At 44.8% G+C, this 27,252-nt stretch overlaps 1 protein-coding gene across 1 annotated transcript in view; it reads left to right on the top strand.

Annotated features, from left to right (window-relative positions):
- The first annotated feature begins 214 nt into the window (after positions 1-214).
- Positions 215-27,252, top strand: part of LOC122540528 (CMP-N-acetylneuraminate-beta-galactosamide-alpha-2,3-sialyltransferase 4-like) — a 116,274-nt gene continuing 89,236 nt past the window's right edge. Inside the window, exons 1-2 of the mRNA XM_043676393.2 lie at positions 215-335; positions 13,705-13,783. Coding sequence (XP_043532328.2) covers positions 13,768-13,783 — 16 coding nt within the window. The 5' untranslated portion in view covers positions 215-335; positions 13,705-13,767. The remainder of the gene's footprint in view (positions 336-13,704; positions 13,784-27,252) is intronic.

The following is a 27,252-nucleotide window of genomic DNA, read 5'->3' as shown; positions in this document are numbered from 1 at the left end:
AATTTCCACGATCATCCAGGCTCAAGCAAAGCACGTCGTACACTTAAACCACAAAGCTTTTGTAGGTAGCACATTCGAAAATCACACCTAACCAAGATCAAGCAAATATCATCAAAGCAAGTTTTGAGAACATTTGTAGCTCAGGTTGAGGTTCTGAATGTAGGTTTGCTCGCTGAGCTGGAAGGTTTGTTTTCAGATGTTTCATCACCCTCCTAGGTAACATCATCAGCGAGTCTCCAGACGAAGGATCCACGGAAACCCAAACATATAAATAAAAAGCAGGAAACATCAGCAGTGCTTCGCCCAGAGGCTCAGTGAAGATGTTACCTAGTAAGGTAAGGAAACTATATCTGGACTGCCTGTCTTCTTTTCCACCTATCCACTCCACCCTCCCCCCCGACCTATCACCTTCATCCCCTCCCCCACTCACCTATTGTACTCTATGCTACTTTCTCCCCACCCCCACCCTCCTCTCACTTATCTCTCCACCCTTCAGGCTCCCTGCCTGTATTCCTGATGAAGGGCTTTTGCCCAAAACGTCGATCATCCCAATCGATTGATGTTTACCATTGTCCGGGGGGTGGCATTCAGACTGTATATAGTATTGTCTGCAGCTGCTGGGTCAGTTACGGACTGTCTGTGTGTAGCTGCAGTCTGTCAGGATTCTGCAGGTTGGTTTATTAACACAGTCACTTTGGTCATGGTTTGTCTCAAGTTCCCAGCATGCCTCAGTTATTGTCCATTTTCATAAGTGAGCGGCCCGTCCGGCCACAGTCGCTCCTCTTGATCCGGAATGTGAAGCGTGATGGGTCACATGATCACAGACCAACTTCTACCTGGTGACTCCACGATCATCCAGGCTCACGCAAAGCACAACATACACTTAAACAACAAAACGTTTGCAGGTAGCACATTAAAATCACACCTAACTACGATCAAGCAAAATCATCAAACTATATCTAAATGGAGTGTCATTATTTGGATTTTACGGCTGATCAAGCATACGTAAAAAATTAAAATAAATAAGACAATGGCGAAACAAACAAATACACAAATGAAATTCAGAATAAAATGGAAAAATCAAACAAACATTATAAAAGCAGGGAATATTTTATACAAACAATATGATAGAACATCTTATACAAACACCATGATAACTAATATTTACTAGTCTAACAATATTTATCCTGGTCTGTTCTGTGTTTCTTGTATCATTTCCGGTGCTGATGATAATCCCAATGAAGTAGCTCTTGATTGCATTCTGCATGGTGATGGTTGTCCTGGAGGGATATCAAGGTTTTTTTTGGAAGTTATCCTTGTTTAATAACTGAATAGTTTCGAACTAATGTAATGCAAATGCCCTAACCCTCCCCCATGTTTTTTTTTCAAAAGGAGTAGGAATGTCATCCCCATGTGGAAAGTTAATTCGAGCTTACAGGCCTGGTTAGCTCCAACCTGGGTTTCTAGTGGTAGGGTTTAGGGTGGTAACCTGGTTACTCCCATCAGATTCTAGTTAGAGTGGTGCTAGAAAAGCACAGTAGTTCAGGCAGCATCCGAGGAGCAGGAAAATCGACCTTTCGGGCAAAAGCCCTTCATCAGGAATAGAGGGCTTTTGCCTAAAACATTGATTTTCATGTTCCTCAGATGCTTCCTGAACTGCTGTGTTTTTCCAGCACCACTCTAACTAGAATCTGGTTTCCAGCATCTGCAGTCCTTGTTTTTACCTGGTTACTCCCATCAGCATGTTACTCCCATCAGAGTTGGTCCCACTGGGACTGCAGAGACGTGTGAAATGTGTGTGGGTTCAGACCATCAGAAACAGTTGCACCTCACCTTGGGTGGCTGTGATGAGCTGCTTCATCACCTGGATTCATCAATGGCTGCATTCATCAAATGGCACCCAACAGAGAGCCATCAGTGTGTTGTGAATCTTCAGACTCTGGGAGGGTGGCAATATTGTATTCTTCCAGTTCACACATCCATCTCCTGTCATTCCCTCTAGCGGTAATACCCTGAATGTTGGATGTTACCATTTGATGGTCTGGGTCAGTCTGTTTGTCTCTAGTCTGTACCAGCCTTTTAGTGTTGTCACATTAACATGCTGTGGACATGTCGTCAGAGATCTGAGTTATAATGAGTTGGGGTTGTTTGATTTTCCTGTCTGTCAGGGAGCTATTGGGGAGTTCTGTCGTGTCTAGACTGTTGGGAATGTGTAACATGTCTGTGCTGTCAGTCACTAGCGAGTTGCTCCAATTTGTTGGAGAATCCCCCATTAAATCAATTAAGCCGTTTGGGGGTCCCTTGGGCGTTGAAATTGCAGTCGGTGGCAGTGATGGGAGAATAAAACTTTCATTAGGGGTGCAGTCTGACTGAGAGGATGCATGGGGGGGTGTCCTTAGTCTTGTCACTTGCTCCAGGGCAGTGTCATCCACCAAACATATACCTAGGTGGTGAGAGTGGCTGTGTTGTGTGTGCCATAGGCTTTTCATTGGCTTTCAGGGTAGCAGCTGGTCTTTCCTGTGGCTAGTAGAACCTTGTATATGAGGGACTAGCCTTATCCACCACAGTGTGTGCTCCTGAATATTTAGGGGAGAGAAAGGAACCAGGATTGTTTATCTGTGGCATCACCTGCTATGCCATGGGATATTCGACAGGGTTAACTTTACTGTGGAAGGGAGCTCACTTTCCTTTTAGTCCCTAACCTGACAGCTGCTTCTAACTGAATGGCCTCGATGTTCTCAGGGAGCTGCTGTACGGCTTTCTCATGGGGGAGGGCAGTGCGAGACTGAACAGGCGGTCGACTCCTTTCATGGGTAGGCCTGTCATTAGGGTATGGTGGGTATACCCTGGGGGTCACGTACCATCATGAGGACAAATGGGAGCACTGTGTCCCAGGTTTTATTATTCTGCTGCACCATCTTCCTAATCATCCCTTTCAGGGTGTGGTTCAACCTTTCCACGATCCCGCTGGATTGAGGGTGGTATGCAATGTGGAATTTCTGCTTGATATCAAACATTGTCATCACATTCTGCGTGACTTGGCTGGTGAAATGGGTTCCCTGATCTGACTCATTGCTGCGGGGTAGACCCTATCTTGTAAATACTTGTTGTGTAAGGATTTGCGTGGTTGTTTTGGCAGTATTTGTCCTAATGGGTTAAAGCCTCAACCCATTTTGTAAATGTGTCTATGTTAACTAGAATATAGATAAATCTGTTCCCACATGGTGGAACAGGACCAATATAATCAATTTGTAGATTTGTTCGGGGCCCTTCCACTGAACGGTGTACCTCAGTTCTCCCTGTTGAGCCAACCTGTCAGGATTGTTTTGGGCGAACACCAGACAGTTCTCTATGTAGTGTGCTATATCCCTGTGTAACTCAGGCCACCAACATCATTCTTTTTGTTCAGTAGCAGCCACGGTGCCCATGTCCATCATGATACTGATACATGATTTGATTCCTGTCTTGAGTCAGAACTACATAGATTCATGCTTTTAACACTAATTCATCCTATATCTGTCAGTTATCTCTCCTTTTCACACAATCCTCTGGATGAACTCCTCCCACAATCTATTTTAAGGAATTATCACAGTGTTGTGCTTGCCTAAGGTCAGCAGGTCAGGCAACATTCGAGCCTTAATTTCTGATGAAGAGCTTATGCCCGAAATGCCAATTCTCCTGCTCCTCAGATGCTGCCTGACCTGCTGTGTGTTTCCAGCACCACACTCTTGACTCTGCTCACCTCTGGGTGGCTGCCAGAATTCTCCTACATGAGCACCACCCTTAACTAACTCATCTGCTCCATGGTTACCTGCTGGGGATGCTTGTGGTGGCTTCTAACTTTAATTATGCCAAATTTCCTTCCACCAACAGCCTGCAGTACATACTTTAATGAGGGGGCTGAAGAGAAGGGTTTCCCATTGGCAGGAATAAAATCTTTAGCTTTCCATAGTGGTGAAAATTCAGTGAGGCTGTTACACACACAAACACACACAACACACACACACCGTATATCTGCGGGTGAAGGGAACCGATTGGGGAGGCTGACTACGTCAGCTACAGTTATTTGTTCCACAGCTTGGATACTTTGATGGCTGGGGAATTTGAAAGCTACTTCAACAAGTGGCTGTCCTTGAATGTCAGTCATGGAGATCCACAGCCGTGATCTGACTGCCATCCTCTACGGTGAAAGATCCATCAACATAGATTTTGACTGCGGAGTCTGCCTGCTTATCACTTTGTCTTATTTCATAGAATCTTAGAATCCCTACAATGTGGAAATAGGCGATTTGGCACAACAAGTCTACACCAACCTCCGAGAAGTAACCCACCCAGACCCATTCCCGCCCCCCTAATTACTTTACATTTTCCCGTGACTAATACACCTAACCTACCCATCCCTGAACACTATGGGCAATTTAGCTCGGTCAAGTCACCTAACCTGCATATCTTTAGATTGTGGAGGAAACCGGAAAACCCAGAGGAAACCCACGTGGGCATGGTGAGAATGTAGAAGAAAGTGAGGACTGCAGATGCTGGAGACCAGAGTTGAAAAATGTGGTGCTGGAAAAACACAGCAGTTCAGGCAGCATCCAAGGAGCTCCTCAGATGCTGCCTGAACTGCTGTGCTCTTCGAGCACCACTAATCCAGAATCTGGTTTCCAGCATCTGCAGTCATTGTTTTTACCTGCTGGAAAAACACAGCAGGCCAGGCAGCATCTGAGGAGCAGGAGAATCGACGTTTCGGGCATAAGCCCTTCTTCAGGAATGTGCAAACCCCACACAGATAGTTGGCCGAGTATATTGACAAATTATTTCTAACATCCAGAATTAATAAGTAAACCGCACTTAAACACCCAAAGTATATCAAATAGCAATTTGCAATCAGCAGTGTTAGTGACACTGTGAGTCATTAAATCACATTAAACTTTGCCAGTGATTCCAGCTTCTTCTCTATTGATGTGGTAGCCTCAAAACCTCCTCAAAAGCGGATCTTATGGTCTAATTAAATGATTGCTTATGTTCCAGTAGTTTACTCTCCCAATCATGACTGCAATCCCCTGATTTATAAAAATTGCACTTCAGCACCTATTGAGGTCCAATTTCAGCTTTTCACATACAGTTAGCTTCCCCAAGCCAGAACTGTCCTGAGCTTTTTTTTTCCCCAAGCTCTCATCATGCTCAATTGCATTAGACAGTGCTTAGAACTCTTTCCTGAGTCCTTGTGGCAAGGAACTATCCAACCATTTTTGGGAACTCTTCCTGTGCCTCAACGCGCAGAATAAATTAAGCATAGAGGCTGCTTTTTGGTGCTTCCCTGAATGATTAGCAGCCCAAATACAGCAATCTGCCTCTCTGATGACCTCCATCTGTCCAAAATTAATCAAAATTGCTTGAACTATTCTGAGTGACTCATTGAAAGCCCTCCAACCCATTCTGCCCCTATTACAAGACAAAATTGAAATAAGATCCATTGAAATTAGTATATAACTAATATTGGAACACCAAATACTATGATTTTTAAAATTTTTTACAAGTTATGGGTTACACTATATAAAATGGTTGCAAATTCTAACTGTTTCTCAAACTGCTTTGGTCTAAAAGGGCTGGTGGGGTGTTTAGTGGCTATGATTTGGCAGTCATGTGGGTCTCCTCTATAATTAAGGTTATCGGCTGGGAAGGTGGGCACCTTGGTACGTCTGACCTCAATGTCCCAGTCTTGAAGCAGCAGAGTCCATTGTATGGCTCGAATCTGGATCAGTGAGCCATCTCTGATTCAGCAGGAGCTGAACTGGAGTGTGCTCAGTCAGTATGGTCAGTGGGTTTAAACCAATGATAGAGTCAAATTACTGGACTGCCCAACACACTGTGAGGAGGTGTCACTTGCACATGGAAAACCTTTGCTCTACAGGCTGTAGGACTGTGGAGGGGTAGGCCACTGAGCATGGCCTAACGTGCTGCCCCTGCAGTAGAACAGCAGCTATCATCTAATCTGTGGCTGCAATTTCTAGGGTGTGTGGTAAGTCAGGGTTAAGAACGAGTAAGGCAGGTGCTCTTGCAAGGGAGTGTTTTAAATCAGTTACTGCCTTTGTCTGATGGGACGTCGAATTCCAAGCAGTGTTCTTTTTCAGCCACTCTCAGGGGGGTCTGCTTTGGTAGTGAACCCATCGATGTGGTTCCTGCAGTATCCCACTAACTCTAGGGAAGATCAGAGCGCACTAACATCTCAAAGTAAATGGGAGTCGCACTATGGAATCTATTCACTTTTGGTTTATCTCTCTTTTCCCAAGAATGTAACCCTAGGCAGTAGAATTTGCAACTTCTTTGGATTTATTTTGCATCCTAGCACATGTGACAGGTCGAGCAATTTGTTGAGGAGCTGAATGTGCTGCTCCCTTGTTTCCACGTGTAGGAATAGGTCATTACATATTGGATTAGACAGTCAGGCAGGCAAACCTTTCCAGTCCCTTGGCTAATCGTCTCTGGAAAATCGAGGGTGAGTTATGGAACCCTTGGGGTAGACACGTCCAGGTATACTGCTGTTCCTGGAAGGTAAATGTGAATTTGTACCCAGGGTATGGATCAGAAGCCATTCCTGTGAAGTACTTTGTTTATGGGGCTTGCTCCGTTATTGTGGCTGGACTGATGGCTGCTGTTGGTGCACTGAGAGAGAGTGACTTTATTAAGCTCCCGATAATCAATGGTTAAAAGCCATGAACCACCTGGTTTCCTGACCAACCAAATTGGAGCATTACTGGTGGAGGCTACAGATCTCAGCACTCCTTGCTGTAACAGTCTGTCAATCATCATGGCTCCCTCCCCCTCTGCGTATCTATTGTCTTTGTGGTTTCGGGTCAGGCCCCTCAATTATCACCTCTCCCAGGACACGCCCACAATCGTGTTTATGCTGGGCGAATACACCTTTGTGTTTCACATTGACCTTTCTCATAACCGGATCCTTGGCCATTGTTAGGGGATTGAATGCCCCTATTGTGCTGAATTGATTAGCATACCTTCCTGCTGAAAGTTAAAAATCACACAACACCAGGTTATAGTCCAACAGCGACGCTCCTTCATCAGGTGATTGTGGAGGGCTTGATCGTAACACAGAATTTATAGCAAAAATTTGCAGTGTGATGTAACTGAAATTATACATTGAAAAATTGATTGTCTGTTAAGCCTTTCATCTGTTAGAATACAGTGATAGTTTCACTTCTTTCATGTGTAAATCACAAAACCCTTTTTTTTTAAAGTTGCATTCTCAGGTTAGCTGTTAACAATGGTGATAGCTAGACAATACACGCCGTGACATCGAACAATTCTTCCGTCGCCTCCACCTCCGAGCTTGCTTTCACAATCAGGATTCCCGCCCATCTTCCGAGGACCCCTTTGCCCACCTCCAACACACTGCATCCACCTGGACACCCCGTGCTGGCCTATTACCTGCCCTCGACCTCTTCACTTCCAACTGCCGCCGGGACATTAACTGCCTCAACCTGTCGACCCCCCTCCCCCTCTCCAACCTCTCACCCTCACAACGCGCAGCCCTCCAATCCCTCTGCTCCAATCCTGACTTCACCATCAAGCCAGCGGATAAAGGGGGCGCAGTGGTAGACTGGCGCACTGACCTCTACATCGCTGAAGCCAAACGCCAACTGGAGGACACCTCTTCCTACCGCCCCCTTGACCATGACCCCACCCCCCATCACCAAACCATCATCTCCCAGACCATACAGAACCTCATCACCTCAGGAGATCTTCCACCCACAGCTTCCAATCTCATAGTCCGGGAACCCCGCACTGCCCGGTTCTACCTCCTTCCCAAGATCCACAAGCCTGACCACCCTGGCCGACCCATTGTGTCAGCATGCTTATGCCCCACTGAACTCATCTCTACCTACCTCGACACTGTCCTATCCCCCCTAGTCCAGGAACTCCCCACATATGTTCGAGACACCACCCACGCCCTCCACCTCCTCCAAGACTTCCGTTTCCCCGGCCTCCAACGCCTCATCTTCACCATGGATATCCAATCCCTCTACACCTCCATCCACCATGACCAGGGCCTCCAAGCCCTCCGTTTTTTCCTCTCCAGACGTTCCCAACAGTACCCCTCCACCGACACTCTCATTCGTTTGGCCGAACTGGTCCTCACCCTTAACAATTTCTCCTTTGAATCCTCCCACTTCCTCCAGACCAAAGGGGTAGCCATGGGCACACCTATGGGCCCCAGCTATGCCTGTCTCTTTGTTGGCTACGTAGAGCAGATGATCTTCCGTAATTACACCGGCACCACTCCCCACCTCTCCCTCCGCTACATTGATGACTGCATTGGCGCCACCTCGAGCTCCTGCAAGGAGGTTGAGCAATTCATCAACTTCACCAACACATTCCACCCTGACCTTAAATTTACCTGGACCATCTCTGACACCTCCCTCCCCTTCCTGGACCTCTCCATCTCCATCAGTGATGACCGACTTGACACTGATATTTTTTACAAACCCACTGACTCCCACAGCTACCTGGATTACACCTCTCCCCACCCTACCTCTTGCAAAAATGCCATCCCGTATTCCCAATTCCTCCGCCTCCACCGTATCTGCTCCCAGGAGGAGCAGTTCCACCATAGAACACACCAGATGGCCTCCTTCTTTAGAGACCGCAATTTCCCTTCCCACATGGTTAAAGATGCCCTCCAACGCATCTCGTCCACATCCCGCACCTCCGCCCTCAGACCCAACCCCTCCAACCGCAACAAGGGCAGAACGCCCCTGGTGCTCACCTTCCACCCTACCAACCTTCGCATAAACCAAATCATCCGTCAACATTTCCGCCACCTCCAAACAGACCCCACCACCAGGGATATATTTCCCTCCCCACCCCTCTCTGACTTCCGCAAAGACCGTTCCCTCCGTGACTACCTGGTCAGGTCCACGCCCCCCTACGACCCACCCTCCCATCCTGGCACTTTCCCCTGCCACCGCAGGAACTGTAAAACCTGTGCCCACACCTCCTCCCTCACCTCCATCCAAGGCCCTAAAGGAGCCTTCCACATCCATCAAAGTTTTACCTGCACATCCACTAATATCATTTATTGTATCCGTTGCTCCCAATGCGGTCTCCTCTACATTGGGGAGACTGGGCGCCTCCTAGCAGAGCGCTTTAGGGAACATCTCCGAGACACCCGCACCAATCAACCAAACCGCCCCATGGCTCAACATTTCAACTCCCCCTCCCACTCTGCCGAGGACATGGAGGTCCTGGGCCTCCTCCACCGCCGCTCCCTCACCACCAGACACATGGAAGAAGAACGCCTCATCTTCCGCCTCAGAACACTTCAACCCCAGGGCATCAATGTGGATTTCAACAGCTTCCTCATTTCCCCTTCCCCCACCTCATCCTAGCTTCTAACCTCCAGCAAAACTGTCCCCTTGACTTGTCCGGACTTGTCCGACCTGCCCAGCTCCTTTTCCACCTATCCACTCCACCCTCTCCTCCCTGACCTATCACCTTGATCTCCTCCCCCACTGACCTATTGTACTCTATGCTACTCTATCCCCACCCCCACCCTCCTCTAGCTTATCTCTCCACGCTTCAGGCTCTCTGCCTTTATTTCTGATGAAGGGCTTTTGCCCGAAACGTCGATTTCGAAGCTCCTTGGATGCTGCCTGAACTGCTGTGCTCTTCCAGCACCACTGATCCAGAATCTGGTTTCCAGCATCTGCAGTCATTGTTTTTACCAATATGTTGAAGGTGTTAGCCCCCTGTGTTCTCTGTCTATGACCTGATGTTTAGATTGATTCCAATCTAAAAAGTGAGATAACAGAGTTTTACATAAATTCATGCAGTTTTTGAGCTCAGAGTTCTACATGAATGTGTGCAGTTGTTGAGCAAAGTGCAATGTAACTCTGCAAGTACAAATTCACCACACAAAATATATGTGTGCATGTGGGTCTTTGTCTGTGTGTGTGTGTGTCTGTCTGGGGTGGGGGTTGTGAGTGTGAGAAAGTGTGTGTGTGTATTGAGTGCAGAGTGTCTTAAGTCTGTGAGGGGGTGCATGTGTGGGAGTGTGTGTGTCTATAAGGGTGTGTGTGGGTGTCTGTGTGCGCATCTGTGTGTACCTTCGGGTGACCATCCTCCAAGGTGGACTTCGGGACAGGCAGCAGAGGAAAGTGGCCGAGCAGAGGCTGATAGCTAAGTTCGGTCCCCATAGGGAGGGCCTCAACCGGGACCTTGGGTTCATGTCACATTACAGGTGATCACCATTGCACTACACACACACACAGATATTCCTACACACACGCACTCTCACATACACATGGACACAGGTACACAAAGACGCGCACACAGACACCCACACACACCCTTATAGACACACACACTCCCACACATGCACCCCCTCACAGACTTAAGACACTCTGCACTCACGACACACACACACACTTTCTCACACTCGCAACCCCCAGCCCAGACAGACACACGCACACAGACAAAGACCCACATGCACACATATATTTTGTGTGGTGAATTTGTACTTGCAGAGTTACATTGCACTTTGCTCAAAAACTGCATACATTCATGTAGAACTCTGAGCTCAAAAACTGCATGAATTTATGTAAAACTCTTATCTCACTTTTTAGATTAGAATCAATCTTAGCATCATGGCATAGACAGAGAACACAGGGGGCTAACACCTTCAACATATTGTCTAGCTATCACCATTGTTAACAGCTAACCCGAGAATGCAACTTTAAAAAAAAGGGTTTTGTGATTTACACATGAAAGAAGTGAAACTATCACTGTATTCTAACAGATGAAAGGCTTAACAGACAATCAATTTTTCAATGTATAATTTCAGTTACATCACACTGCAAATTTTTGCTATAAATTCTGTGTTACGATCGAGCCCTCCACAATCACCTGATGAAGGAGCGTCGCTCCGAAAGCTAGTGTGCTTCCAATTAAACCTGTTGGACTATAACCTGGTGTTGTGTGATTTTAACTTTGTACACCCCACTCCAACACCGGCATCTCCAAATCATTCCTGTTGAAATGATAGGTGGGGCATTGCTAACTGGAGTCTGTTGCCATATGCAGATATTTACTGGATCAAAAGTCAGATTGCTTGATCACTTATTCCGCTAAGGGTCACGCACGCACACACACACACACAGACACTCTCCCATACACACACACTCTCTCACACATAAACACACGCACACGCAGACTCTCACAGACACACACACACATGAAACATCTGTTTGCTTGATCAGGAGTAAACACCTGTTGGCTTTATCCTCTTAAGAACAGTTCAGTTTAGATATTTCTATTCCCTTTGATTTACTTGAATTCCTGGCCTTTGTATGGGACAGCTTTCCTCTTAACAACCAGCCTCGGCAAAATCTCAGGGAATATTAGGTTCCATGGGCTTCAATCTCAGAGCAACAGTCACTTCTATTTGCGGTCCCAGCTGGGGTGCCAATTTGTTGCACCTGTCACATGGTATATTTAACTTTTCTATCAAGCAAAGAAACTGCGAGTCGACTCTCAATAATAATAAATGATAATATTTATTCATTTAACACAATTAATACTATGATAACAAAATACACGATAAACTAACAATTTACTCGATAAACCTAACCAGCGACCTTGTGCTTTAACTTCACTCTGGATGATCATATCCCACCACACTAGACCTTGGCCTTGATTCATGTGGCGATGACCATCTGGTCGCCTTTTCCCAGTGGTCCCAGAGGTGTCTGCCCTTCACGGTGGTTGGTCTCGAGTTATGGTTCCTGAGGGTGGTGTTCTGGTGATTCTTATACTTAGTGGTTGTCCCAGCCCTTTTGGGAGGGTCTTTAGTGCCCTCCAATAGTTCGATCAGGGCTCGATCATCCTGATCAATCAGATCCAACCAGGCGGTGACATGTTGATGGCTCAGTGGTCTTTGAGCATCCATTCCTGGAGGTGTTAGGTGCACGTAGGTCAGGTAACTTCCTCTTAATAAGGGTGTGAGGTGCCTTATGTCTGGCAAACCACTCAATGTTTCCGATTATCCCGGGGATAACATTCAGGTGGTATATTGAATTGTCTGCCGCTGCTGGGTCAGTTACAGACTGTCTGTCTATAACTGCAGCCTGTCAGGATACTGCAGGATGGTTTATTAACACAGTCACTTTGGTCAAGGCTTGTCTCAAGTTCCCAACATACCTCATTTATTGTCCATTTTCATAAATCCATCATTTTGAGTGGACCATCCGGCTACATAGTATTCTAGCCAAGTTTTAGTCATGGTCTTCCCTTCAGCATGCGGTCAAAATTGGCAATGTTCATATATGATTGTATAATGTTCAGCATAATTTGTGACCTATGAGGTACTGAAGCTGTCTGTGTCCACATGCAGCAAGACCTGGATAATATCCAGGCTTATTCTGGTATGTGGTGGGTGACATTCACATCATTCAAGTGTGAGGAAATGACTATCTCCAGCAAGGAGAATCTAACCATTACTGAAAACCTCACTATCAACATCCTTTGGGGGTTTATTATTGACCAGAAATGGAATTAGACTAACCATAAAACTAAAACAACTACAAGACAGGTCAGAAGCTAGGATTCCAGTGGTGACTAAGTCATCTCCTAACTCCTGAAACCATGTCCACCATCTACAAAGCATGAGTCAGGAGTGTGAATGAATAATATTTACTTGTCTGGATGAATGCAAATCCAACAGCACGAAAGAAACTTGACACCATCAGGATGTCCCATGTGATTAGCATCCATATATTCAACATTCACTCACTCCACCATGGATGCACAGCAACTTTGAAACCCATGACATCCTGAAAAAGGGCTTTTGCCCGAAACGTCGAATCTCCTGCTCCTTGGATGCTGCCTAACCTGCTGCGCTTTTCCAGCAACACATTTTTCAACCCATGACATCTGCCAGGCATTAGCAGACACGAACAGCGGGTGAATGTGAACACCACATGGTTCTTCACCTTTGCTGCGTCAAAACTCTGAAACACCCTGCCTAACAGCATTGTGGGTAACATCAGATGGAGTGCCATAGTTCAAGAAGACAGTTTGCCACCACCTGGTGACAATTGCAGATGGGCAATAAATAATGGCCTGCCCAGCAGTGCTTACATTGCATAAACAAATAACAAGAAGAATTAAGTCTACGCTGAAAAGTCTACAACCCAGGTCTTCTAACAGATAGTGTGGGAAACCAGCTGATGTTCTCATTGGTGCATAGGAGATTGAGGGGAGGTTTTCTAAATGGGTCTAAGGTTAATACAGTTTGGATAACATAAGCAAGGAAAGAATGTTCCTATTAACCAATGCTACAAAGATTAACAAGCTTAGTTTTAAGATTTTGGGCAAGTGGGGAAGAATTAACCTGAAGAGCAGCTTTCTTTTGCAGCAAGTGGTAATGACCTGGAACCTGTTGCCTGTGATGGTCGTGGAAGCAGAGACAATGATTTTAAAAGAAAATTAATGAATAAAACCAGCAAGGATGCAGGACCAAAAAAGAATTGGTTAGGTTTCTCTGTGGAGAGTCTGCGTGGAGGCAATGAGCTGCATTGTCTCCTCTTGTTCAGTGAATAACTCTATTACTCTATCATCTTTGACTCATGAAGTCATATTTCTAAGATAAGCTAAATTTTAAACTGAAAATCTTCTTTCATCTCATTACAGGTGAAATCTTCAGCAAAGCTTTAAGTCCAAGAAGTGTCATTGTTACTTGGCTAGCCAATAAGGATGAAATTCAGAGGAAGTAGGAGCTCAGCATCTTTGTGTTCTATTAGTTTGTTTAAACATTGAAACTTTAATGTGAAGTCTGCTGCTGTTTTACAAATGGGAAGAGGTACCTGATGTAACATGGCTGTGGAAAAGCAAAAACGAAACATATATTTACATTTATATTTATATCTATATTTATACTGGGTCTATCATAACATCAGGATACCTGAAAATGCTGCACACCAAAGACGTTTCCTTTTCAATTGAATTCGTTATTGTATTAGGAGAAATGCCACAGTCAACTTAGTGCAACAAGTTCCTGCAAACAACCAGATAGTCCATGTTTACGTTGAGGAACACCAGAGAGAACTGCATTGTGCGTCTTCAAACTACTGCCAGGTTTTCTTATATAGCCTAAAAAGGATTTACTTCCCATCCAAAAGACAGCTTGTTAAACAGTACAAGGCATCCTTAATGAGTCATTAGTGAGTCCTCAATGAATCATTATGGCATAGAAAGAGGCCATTCACCCATAGTCACAATAAGGATACCATTCTTCACACTGTGGTGCATTACACCTTCTCCCCCCCCCCCCCCCCCCCCCCCCCCCGCCCCCTGCCGGTGCTAAGTAGGATAGGTTTAGAAAAGGTCTAGCATCTCAAATTGGATATCCATGAGATGCTGTGGGCTATCAGCAACAATAACATTATGTTCAACCATAATCTGTAAGCTAGTGGTATTTCCCAACTGTACCATTGCCATTTAGCTGAGGGATTAACCATGGTTCCATGACAAGTGCAGGATGGCAAGATAGAGGCAGCACCAGTCATATCTAAAACTGAAGTGTCAACTTGGTAAAGCTACAATGCACAATACTTAAATGCAAAACAGTGGAAACAGCATGTGATAAAGTAGAATTAAGCAGTTCCACAACCACAACAGTTGAATTCTCATTATTATATCCTGCAGGTTACCATTGTCCAGAAATTAAACATAACCAGTCATATAAATATGAGGGTTGAAAGGATTGATCAGAAACTAAGGATTCTCTGGCAAGTAATTCACGTCCTGTCTCCCCAAAGCCTGTCTGCTGTCTACAAGCTATAAGCTGTTATAACGCTAGCTGATGATAATACTGATCTCTGTGAAACCTGGCTTGACTGTCACTAAATATCATAGAGGTCTTTTATTGAACGCATCCACAACAGTCTGTAAGTGTACTTTGTAAACAGAGAATAAGAAAGGTAACATGAACCTTACTCGTTAAAAAGTTGTCAAAACGTTATTCCACACGCCCAAAAAGGAAAACTCGCACGGTTATTTTTACTGTAGTGATATTCTTACAAGCACCAAAACCAATCACCCAAGATTTGTTGCTATCTTCACACCAAGGTTTCTTACTCATGCTTGGCACGGCTGCAACTAATTGTTAGTTCGTAATTTCCACATGTTCAATTGATGTCCTTGTCTTCAGCTGGTATATCCTCTTATGTCACCTTAAACAATCTGCAAAATAAACTTCCTATTACTTTACATTTATAGCAAGTGCATGAGATTCCTAAACTCAGATTTGTCTGAATTTCTTGTGCCAGAGTTTACACTCTATTCTCAAGTGCACACATGACTGAATAACTTTTGGATGTTTAGGCGTGTCGTTTAAAAATCGGCTTTGATTCAGTTTCTCAGCAGACTTTTTGATACAGTTCTCACAACTCAGGATCAATTTGTTTGAATTTTTATGAAAGAAAATGGCCCAAACACATCATAGTGTCATAGCCATACACTTCATCTGGAATACCAGTGCCTGAAAGTCTATAGTGTGAGGGCACAGTGGTTAGTACAGTCCAAAGATACGTAGGTTAGGTGAATTGGCCATGCTAAATTGCCTGTAGTGTTAGGTGTAGGGGAGTGGGTCTGGGTGGGTTGCTCTTCGGAGGGTCGGTGTGGACTTGTTGGGCCGAAGGGCCTGTTTCCACACTGTCAGTAATCTAATCTAATCTAATACCTGATAAGATGACCCCAAGTTCATGTATGTGTGTGTGGGGAATGGGAAAGATATTTAGTAGGCTCCACTCATTGAGACTGCTGGGATTTCCCCTTTCAAGGGGATGACTGTCCCAATGGGCAGCACGGTGGCACAGTGGTTAGCATTGCTGCCTCACAGCGCCAGAGACCCAGGTTCAATTCCCACCTCAGGCAACCGTCTGTGTGGAGTTTGCACATTCTCCCCATGTCTGCGTGAGTTCCTCCGGGTGCTCCGGTTTCCTCCCACATTCCAAAAGTGTGCAGGTTAGGTGAATTGGATATGCTAAATTGCCCGTAGTGTTAGGTGAAGGGGTAAATGTGGGGGAATGGGTCTAGGTGGGTTGCTCTTCGGAGGGTCGGTGTGGACTTGTTGGGCCGAAGGGCCTGTTTCCACACTGTAAGTAATCTAATCTAAACTGTAGGGTTTCATGGGTTATTTGGTGATTGAAGGGTGTCTAAGGATGGGACCCTTAGAGATTCAGTAGGAATGATATTAACAAAATGTGGATAATTAACTATTGGAGTGTGAGGAGCGTATGGGCTCAGTGCTCACAACATGGCAGTGAATATGTCTCTATGTAGGAATTCAGAAAGGATTTGGAAGGACCATGGCAGGCAAGTGATATCACAATGAAGGAAGGCACATTATTAAAGAGAGACAAGTGGATGATGCCTGGTGGTTAACAGCAAGAGCCAATTAACTTGGCCCTTGGAGCCCTGGTTCAGGATATCAAGGAACTAAGAGAACCTGGGGACAAATTGAGAAGGTGGGATGGTGGCCAGGAATGAAGTTGGACCTGTCGGCCCACATGGAAGGATGTTTGGCCTATCTACAGAAAAAAGAGCTGAAAATGTGTTGCTGGAAAAGCACAGCAGGTCAGGCAGCATCCAAAGAGCAGGAGAATGGACGTTTCAGGCATGAGCCCTTCTTCAGGAATGAGGAAAGTGTGCCAAGCAGGCTAAGATAAAATGTAGGGAGGAGGGACTTGGGGGAGAGGCGTTGGAAATGCGATAGGTGGAAGGAGGTTAAGGTGAGGGTGATAAGGTGAAGGTGATAGGCCGGAGTGGGGGTGGGGGCGGAGAGGTCAGGAAGAAGATTGCAGGTTAGGAAGGTGTGCTGAGTTTGAGGGTTGGGACTGAGACAAGGTGGGGGGAGGGGAAATGAGGAAACTGGAGAAATCTGAGTTCATCCCTTGTGGTTGGAGGGTTCCTAGGCGGAAGATGAGGCGCTCTTCCTCCAGCCGTCGTGTTGCTATGGTCTGGCGATGGAGGAGTCCAAGGACCTGCATGTCCTTGGTGTAGTGGGAGGGGGAGTTGAAGTGTTGAGCCGTGGGGTGGTTGGGTTGGTATATTCCCAATTCTTTCGTCTCCGCCGCATCTGCTCCCAGGAGGACCAGTTCCAATACCGAACAACCCAGATGGCCTCTTTCTTCAAAGACCGCAATTTCCCCCCAGACGTGGTCGACGATGCTCTCCACCGCATCTCCTCCACTTCCCGCTCCTCCGCCCTTGAGCCCTGCCCCTCCAATCGCCACCAGGACAGAACCTAACCTGCAATCTTCTTCCTGACCTCTCCGCCCCCACCCCCACTCCGGCCTATCACCTTCACCTTATCACCCTCACCTTAACCTCCTTCCACCTATCGTATTTCCAACGCCCCTCCCCCAAGTCCCTCCTCCCTACCTTTTATCTTAGCCTGCTTGGCACACTTTCCTCATTCCTGAAGAAGGGCTCATGTCTGAAGCGTCGATTCTCCTGCTCCTTGGATGCTGCCTAACCTGCTGCGCTTTTCCAGCAATACATTTTCAGCTCTGATCTCCATCATCTGCAGTCCTCACTTTCTCCTATCTACAGAAAAAGCCTTGTCCTCCAGAATATGATGATCAAATTGTGAGTGGAAGGGCCATAGCATTCCATTCAGATCTATTTCATTAGTCCTTTGACAGCAACAAAAAAAAATGGGAACAAATGTTGTCTGGTCCTAAGGAAATTCCACAAAGTAAGTGGAGGCTTTCCCCTGTAGGTCAGCTACTTCTGAATGGATGGCAAGAACACTCATAAGGAAGTGTTTTTGAGGTGAAGTTTGCCTGATCTAGTGGAATTGAATCAGGGAAGTCATTTTATAGGACTGGTGATGGACGCCACGTTCAGGTTGCTGGGATCGAGAGTAAATGGCAGGTGTTCCACCAAACTTCAATATTTAGGAATAGTGGAACATATGAAAACGACACATTAAAATGACCCTGCAGAAAGAACCTGTGAGTCAGCCTCAAAAATGGGGTAAAGATGTTGTCCTTGACACTTATGAATATATGGAAACTGAAATATAAGGAGAGGTGTTAGTCTCCCCATGAGCAAGTAGCAGGCAGGTTCAAATGGACCTCCCCGTCCTCTACTACAGTCATTCCAGCAGACATGAGAGATGATGAAATACAAATTGACTGATGACCTGTGGGAATGGTTGCAGCAATTGTTCAGACAAGCAGCTTGAATCATTGGAAAGAGACATCACCAAAATAAATTGTTGTTGATGCCAAACAGAACATCCAAAAGAACAGTGGATGCTGTAAATCAGAAATATAAACAGAAGTAGCTGGAAAAGCTTAGCAGGTCTGGCAGCACCTGTGAAGAGAAATCAGAGTTAACTTTTCAGGTCCGGTGATCCTTCCTCAGTGGAATAGTTGGGATCAGGTGAACTGTACAAGGGTTGGTGTATTTGAACCTTTATATAGGGGTGCATACTGTATTGTGGACAAGGTCAGTCTCATGATCTATGCTGCCCAACTGCCTAAGCATGTCATTCTACATTAACCAAATGAAATGTAGAAACGTAGAAAATAGGAGCATGAGTGGCCTCCTCAGCCCTTCCTGATGTGTCATTCATAATGATCATGGCTGATCATTCAACTCAGTACTCTGTTCTGACTTTCTTTCCATACCATTTGTTTCCCTTAGCCCCAAGAATTCCCTCTTGGAAACAGTCAATATTTTGGCTGAGTCTAAAGCAAACAGCCATGCAGACTTTGTTAAAATTGAACTCGCAAGATCAATTCTAAAAGTAAAACTAAACCTCGTGTCCCTCTTCTAACATCACAAAATGAAACTTAAAAAAGTTATATAATTTTCCTGAAAACATCAGGAGAGTGATGGAAGAGTCTCCAGTTGCATGGGCAGGCGTCGCTTCCGCAAACCTTAGGAAATTGGACACCATCCCAGACAAAGCAGACCAGTCACCACCTTCAATATTCACTCTCTTCACCGTCAACATAGAGTGGCAAGACTGTGTGTCACCTATATGATGGTAGTTATGGAGGTCCTTGGGTGAATTGCTACAGTGCATTATCTATATGATGCACCCAAGCATCACCCAAGGATCTCCAAAAATACCATTCAAAATTTGCAGCCTCTATCACCTAGAAGGACGGGAGCAGCATATACAGGGGCAACACCACTACCTGCAAGTTCCTCTCCAAGTCACACATCATCCTGATTTGGAAATATGCTGAAAAATGTGTTGCTGTAAAAGCGCAGCAGGTCAGTCAGCATCCAAGGAGCAGGAGAATCGACGTTTCAGGCATAAGCCCTTCTTCAGGAATGAGGAGGGTGTGCCAAGCAGGCTAAGATAAAGGGTAGGGAGGAGGGACTTGGGAGAGAGGCGTTGGGAATGCGATAGGTGGAAGGAGGTTAAGGTGAGGGTGATAGGCCAGAGAGGGGGTGGGGACGGAGTGGTCGGGAAGAAGATTGCAGGTCAAGAAGGTGGTGCTGAGTCCGAGGGTTGGGACTGAAATAAGGTGGGGGGGAAGGGGAAATGAGAAAGCTGGAGAAATCTGCATTCATCCCTTGTGGTTGGAGGGTTTCTAGGCGGAAGATGAGGCGCTCTTCCTCCAGCTGTCGTGTTGCCATGGTCTGGCGATGGAGGAGGCCAAGGACCTCCATGTCCTTGGCAGAGTGGGAGGGGGAGTTAAAGTGTTCAGCCACGGGGCGGTTGAGCTGGTTGGTGCGGGTGTCCCAGAGGTGTTCTCTGAAACATTCTCCTAGTTGATTTGGAAATATGTCAACCCTCCTTCACTGTTGCTGTAAAAATCCTGGACCTCGCCTCCATAGTGGCATTGTGGCTGTACCCATACTGCAAGGTCTACTACAGTTCACGAAGAAAGCTCATCAGCAACTTCTTAAAGGTAATGAGGAATGGACAATAAATGCTAGCCTAGCCACAGTCCAGGAAAGGATAAAGAAACCCAATACTCTTTTAATCTTACCATGTTGTAAATGGTGGTAGACAGCTAAACTATTAACCAGAGGGAAAAAATCTACTGATATCTATATTCTCAATAATGCAGGAGCTCAGCATTTCAGTCTAAAAAGCAAGGCTGATACATTTGCAAACATCCTGACAATATTACTCCGGAATTAGCTGCTCCCTGCCCAATTTATTCTACTTCATCACAGGCACTGGCATCTCTCCAACAACGTAGAAAATTGTCTTGGTATGTCCTGTCCACAAATGCAGGACAAATAAAATGTGATCATTTACTACCCCATCAGCCCACTCTTGACCATCTCCAAAGTGATTGAAGTTGTTATCAACAGTTGTTATCAAGTGACACTTACTCAGCGATAACCAGTGCTACCCCGTGAGCCATTGTGTTCCCCCAAAAGAATTTTCATTCATTTTTATGAAGATTTCATATTGGTGAAGGATATCTGAACTTTATATTAAAAAAGACCGTTTTGAACAGCAGAAATTGTAGCAGCAGCAGGAACGCGGTTTCAATTCCAGCCTTGGGTGACTCTTTGTGTGGAGTTTGCACCTTCCCCCCATGTCTGCATGGTTGAGGGCCCAGGTCTAGGTCGGATACTCTTCGGAGGGTCAGTTCAAGTTAGGTGGCCTCTATCTACACTGTCGGGATTTTATGAAAGTGTTCCTTTTCCAAGATGTCTGAAGATTTCTAGAAGGTCTGCAGGTAGAGGCTGTCTCAAAATTGTTTCAATAAATAAGATTAATTCATGTTTTGACTGTATCAAAGATGACATGACATCACTCACACTCATTTCTCTACATCTGAGACATAGTTGCATCAAATTCAACAGTTCATGATCAGATGTGCACTCTTCCTTTTGTCTCCATTACCAATTTTTAACAAATAATCTTGACCAACCTTCTTAATAACTGAAAAAACGTTTCTCTCCAAACCATCAAAATAATGAAGATTTAAATAAATTTTCCATTAAGGCTCAAAACATCCAAAACAAGGAAATGTAATTGATTTACGAATTATTTCGAAAAATTATTTTGAAAGTTACTTGTTGCCAATTTTGCTTTAGAATAAATCAGTGCGGGAGAATCTAGAACCAGGGGTCATAGTTTAAAGCTAAGGGGTAAATCAAAATGATGAGACGGTAGAATCCACTACAACAGAAAGTGGTTTAGATCAAAGCATTATGTATTTTCAAGAAGAAGGTAGGTATAGCTCTTGTGGCTAAAGAGATCAAGGGGTTTAGGAGGAGGGCAGGATTAGGGGATTGATCTCAATGATCGGCTTGACATTATTGAATGGTTGGAGCAGGCCTAAATGGCCTACTCCTACTCCTACCTTACTTGTTTCTATGATTCTAAAACTTAAAATTATTTCAGCTCCGTTTCCCATCCTAGTTTTGGGTGTATTCTCCTTTAACAACTAGATTCAGCTTTGGGCATCCGGTAAGCACCCACTTGCGGGCTGGATTTATCCGTTTGGCTGCTCACGGGCTTTTACTGATCTCACTGTTTTTTCTTTTCCCTTAAAAATGTGTCTCCCCTCATACTGGCTGTGGAAACATTTTACTGGCTTACAACTGTCTTTCATGATTTCTCTGCAGGCATTTTCTGTTAAGAGGTTTCCCAGTTAAAGTCACATTATCAAAGAATGCTTGCAGTGCAGAAGGTGGTTATTCAACTCCTCATGTCTGTATTGGCTCTCTGAGCATTTCAATGCAGCGAAAATTTCCTGCTTTTGAACCATAACCTTTTAGATTGATTTTATTTAAATAATCATACAATGTTCTCTGGAATGTCTATATTGAACCTGCAAGGCGAAAATGCAGATTGCAGATGCTGGAGATTACAGTCAAGATTAGCGTCATGCTGGAAAAGCACAGCAGGTCAGGCAGCATCCAGGCCAGAAAAACTGATGTTTCGGGCAAAAGCCCTTCATCAGGAATGAGGCCTGATGAAGGGCTTTTGCCCAAAACGTCAATTTTCCTGCTCCTGAGATGCTGCCTGACCTGCTGTGCTTTTCCAGCACTACTCTAAATTGAACCTGCCTCCAACACAATTTTATACCCTAACTACACGCTGTATATTAATCTGTGTGCCTTTCCTAAAATCCTTTTATTTCTTCGAGATAGGTCCTGCTTGACCATAAAGTTTAATATCATCATTCATTGTACCTCATATACATTTAACTAGAGAAATGGAGAGGAATTGATCACGAATAGCACTAATGTCTAAGCCATTAACTGTGGAAACTCTTGCACTGGGGAAGTGATAATCTAATGGTATTATTGCTGGACTATTAATTCAGAGGCCTGGATAACTATCTGGGAATCTGGCTTTCAATCCTGCCACAGCAGAATTTGAATTCAATAGTTATTTGGAATTAGGAGTTTAATGATGACCATGAATCAATTGTCAGAAAAACAATCTGGTTCACTGATGTCCTTTAAGGAAGGAAGCTGCCATCCTTATCTGGTCTAGCCTACATGTGACTCGAGACCCACAGTAATCTGGTTGACTCTGAACTGCCCTCTGGGCAATAGATGCTGCCTAGCCAGTGATGCCCTCATCCAATGAATGAATAAAAAAACCTGCAGAACCTCCTATCAAACTTGTGTATTTCCATTTATTCCTTGCATTTTTGTAATCCTCTTGATTAAACATTACCTTGTAAATGTGAGATAAAGATATGTTGATGGAATGATTGAAAGGTTCAGAATTACTGGGACCAATTCATGATGAATATTTTTATACAATACCTGTGCTTCCCATAACCCTTCCTCCTCTGGCTCTTTCCTTTCCTCCAGGACACTGTACATTAGCACAAATTGACTTATTTCCAATGCCACCATTGAATCAAAATTTAATGTATTAAGTTGTAGACAGAGATGTCTTCGAACACAACTGGCCCCACATGCACTAGAATTTGATTATTTGTACAATAATACACAGTCACCATACTAACCCCACACAAACTGGATTGGTTTCTGCTGATGGATTGGTTGAATACATATAGACCGTGTTCATCCGTTCTACTCTTCCACTTGGCAGATGCTGCGTGGAATTTCTGTTTTACTCTGAACAGGGTCATTACATGTTGCATAACCTGTGCATTAAAATGTGTCCCTTGGTCTGAGTCAAAGCTTCTGCAGAGCTCCCCCCGCCTATAAATACCTGATGTTTTAGTGTGGTGCTGAGAGTTTAGTCCTCCAGTGGGGGAATGCTTCTACTTATTTAGAACAGGAATCTATGATGATCATCAAAATATATTTAAACCCCTCTCTGCATGGAGGAGAAAGTCCAACATCATTTAACTGCAAGTTGGACCATGGCCCTCTAACAGATCGGGTGTGTCTCAATTCCCCTCAATTTGCAGACCTATCCAGGCTGTTCCATGCACACACTAAACAGTTATCCATATAGTCACTCCCATCATCCTCACACTTTGGTCACCATTCTTTACGAAGTTGCAGGGTACTCACTTTCACATTGTACCCATGCTTGTCATGGGTCATATCAGTCAGTTGATTCCTAACACTCTGAGGTGCAGAATACTTCCCTTATTTAACATTATTCCAACCTTAATCTGAATGTCATATTCCAAAATTTGTAATCATCAACTATTCATGTTATTGGATTTTCATTGAATGTTTGTGCTTGCCTTGGGCTTGTAAGATATCTTTTGTAGTTTGGTTTACTTTTACTGCCTTCTCAGTCTCAGTCACTATCGATGGTTACCAAGACTTGCTTTCTCACCCTGTATCCCTGCATTCCCCATCTCAACTGCACATCCCTGGACACTATGGGACAATTTAGCATTGCCAATCCACCTAGCCTGCACATCTGTGGATTGTGGAAGGAAACTGGAGCACCACGCAGACACAGAGAGAATGGGGAGCTCGACACAGATAGTCACTGGAGGCTGGAATTGAACCTGGGTCCTGATATTGTCAGGCAGCAGTGCTAACCACTGAGACACCGTGCTGCCCCTTTCTCAAAATTTCTAATGAATCTCCTCATTGGAAACAACCACATCTCCTCCTTTTATTGTTTTCCAATCTTTTCTGAAGACCCAAATTTGTCCTTCCTTGAACCAGGTCAACATTATTACCCCACAAGATAATCTGTGCCTTTTACTCCCCAATCTTAATTAAGATCACTGAATTAATCATACTTGGCACGGTAGCTCAGTGGTTAACACTGCTGCCTCACAGCACCAGGGACCTGGGTTCAATTCCTGTCTCGGGCAACTGTCTGTGTGGAGTTTGCACATTCTCCCCGTGTCTGTGTGGGTTTCCTCCGGGTGCTACAGTTTCCTCCCATAGTTCAAAAATGTGCAGGTCAGGTGAATTGGCCATGATAAATTGCCCGTAGTGTTAGGTGCATTAGTCAGGGGTAAATGTAGGGGAATGGGTCTGGGTGGGTTGCTCTTCAGAGGGTTGGTGTGGACTTGTTGGGTCGAAGGGCCTGTTTCCATACTGTAGGGAATCTAATCTAACACTCCCTGCATTTACATACATGCAATGCCACCCTGATTTCGACTCCATTTCTTTCTCCTTGACTGCAATTCCACCTATTAAGTTACTATTCTTTACTTTAGTGCTATCTGCCTCTCAGAGCAATTTTATGCACCTTGGTAATATTTTCTAATCAATGGTGTTGTGCTGAGAAAGCACAACCGGTCAGGCAGCATCTGAGGAGCAGGAGAATCGACATTTCGGGCATAAGCTCTTCATCAGGAATGAGGCTCATTCCTAAAGAATGGTTCTTGCCCAAAACATTGATTCTCCTGCTCCTCCGATGCTGCCCGACCGGCTGAGCTTTGACTCTGGTCTCCAGCATCTGCAGTGCTCACTTCCTCCCAGTTGATTAAGACTTTCTAATCTGCTCTCTTGGCGCCTACAGCTGTGCTGACTTAGTTTCTGCTTTCCCCAACCAGCAGAATGGCCTGTTCCATTTGTTCAGATGCAAATGTCTGACTTTTGCAGTTGCCATCTCTCCAAGAATCACTCGAGTGTTCTAGAAATCTAAAGCCCTCCCGGCTTCACCATCTTTCCCGCCATCCATTCACATGACTTATCCTCATGTTCCTGTGCTGTCTTGTATAATGCACTGGGTGTAATCTGGAGGTTACTACTTCATAGGTCCTGCTCACTAATTTCCTACCCAGCACCCTAAGTTCTGGGTAGTAACAGGACCACATCTCCCTTCCAATCCATGCTGTTAGTGCCAATGTGAACCATGACCTTGGACTACTTACCCATCTGAAAAATAACCTGCAGCTATTCTGTGACATCTCTGACCTTAATATCAGGGAGGCAACAAACCCTATTGGATTCATATTGATGGCTGCAAAAATGCCTGTCTGTTCCCCTAGCTAAAGAATACCCAATCAATTCAATCCCTCTGTTCCTCTTTCATCTCTGTTGTGTGGCTAGCGAACCTGTGATGCTACATACCTGCTCTTTTTGCATTCATGCAAGGAACCATCATCCTCACCAACATCCAGTGCAGAAAACCTGTGAATGAGCAGGACTTTGGAGGACTCCTGTTATCTGTATAGTTCTCGATCACACAGGTGGACCTCAGTGATTCTAATCACTGTTAAATTCTGATACCAGGAGTTAAAACTTGTACAACCACTTCCTGCACATGTGCTCATCATTGTCGCAAAGCATCCACAACTCCCCACACACCAAAGGACAGATATTTTGCTTGCTTAGGTTAACGCACTATACATTCAGTCATATTTTAAAGTTACTTTTACCCATATGATTGTGACTTTAATGACCTTAACTTACATTAATCCAACTCTTTTACTATTAATCAAAAAGTGGACATTTGTCCAAAGATGTACAGGTTCAGTGGATTGTCCCATAGTGTCCCAGGATGTGCAGGGTAGGGATATTGGCTATGGGAAATGCATGGTTACAGGGATAGGGTAGGAGGGCACTGTGGACTTGTTTGGTCAAATGGCCTGCTTCCGAACTGTAGGGATTCTATATTTCTATAGTAGGAAGTAGAAGTTCTTCAACTTTACTCAAAAGTCAGCTTCATCTCCTGTGCCTATGAATTATTTCTTTCTCCAAGATCATTGAGAAATTAATGTTTTTCGATACTGCTGGTTTTGAGCCACGAGCCTTATCAGCAACCAACAGCTGTTCAGCAATCAATTGTCTCACAGCTTTCCCAGACAAACAAATTTTTGACTTTTTCCTCTTCTCCTTGTATTGTTTTATCTGGTGACTGCTCTCTATCTGTCGCTCTTTCTTTACCCCCACCTTTGCTGTTTTATCTGATAGTGACTGTCTCCAAACCTCCTCCCTCCCATTTGTTTTACAGCAGTTGTTCAGCTCTGTGCATCTTCTGGCTGCTGGCTGGTCTTAAAGCTGTTCCAATGATATTTTTGGAAGAATTATTTTTGGAGTTCTCATCTTGCCCAAATGATTTCAGATATATTCCTGATCCTCACTACGGCCACAATGATTTAGTTAGTGGATCTGTTCAATGTCATCACCTTATAGAATCATAGGGTCATAAAGATGTACAGCATGGAGACAGACCCTTCGGTCCAACCTGTCCATGTCGACCAGATTTCCCAACCCAATCACCTGGCCCATATCCCTCCAAACCCTTCCTATTCATAGACCTATCCAGATGTCTTTTAATTTTGCAATTGTACTAGCCTCCATCTCTTCCTCTGGCATTGCTTATTCCATACACATACTACCCTTTGCATGATAAAGTTGCCCTTAGGTCTCTTTTATATCTTTCCCCTCTCCACCCCAGGGAAGAGACTTAATCTATTTATCCTATCCATGCCCCTCATGATTTTATAAACCTCTATATGGTCGTCTCTCAGCCTCCGACGGTCCAGGGAAAACAGCCCCAGCCTATTCAACCTCTCCCTATAGCTCAAATCCCCCAACCTGGCAACATCCTTGTAAATCTTTTCTGAACCCTTGCAAGTTTCACAACATCCTTCTTATAGGAAGAAGACCAGAATTGCACGCAATATTCCAAAAGTGGCCTAACTAATGTCTTGTATAGCCGCAAACTGACCTCCCTACTCCTATACTCAATATTCTGACCAATAAAAGAAAGCATGTGACTCCATTTTCAAAGAACCTGCTCTCCAAAGTCTCTTTGTTCAGCAACACTCCCTAGGACCTTACCATTAAGTGTATAAGTCCTGCTAAGATTTGCTTTCCCAAAATGCAGCA

Source organism: Chiloscyllium plagiosum, unplaced genomic scaffold (genome assembly GCF_037043375.1).
Source record: "Chiloscyllium plagiosum isolate Xiang-an unplaced genomic scaffold, Cpla_swu_hap1 HiC_scaffold_29, whole genome shotgun sequence".
NCBI lineage: Eukaryota > Metazoa > Chordata > Chondrichthyes > Orectolobiformes > Hemiscylliidae > Chiloscyllium > Chiloscyllium plagiosum.
Note: the sequence above shows the minus strand (reverse complement) of the source record. Positions and strands in the feature narration are given on the sequence as shown.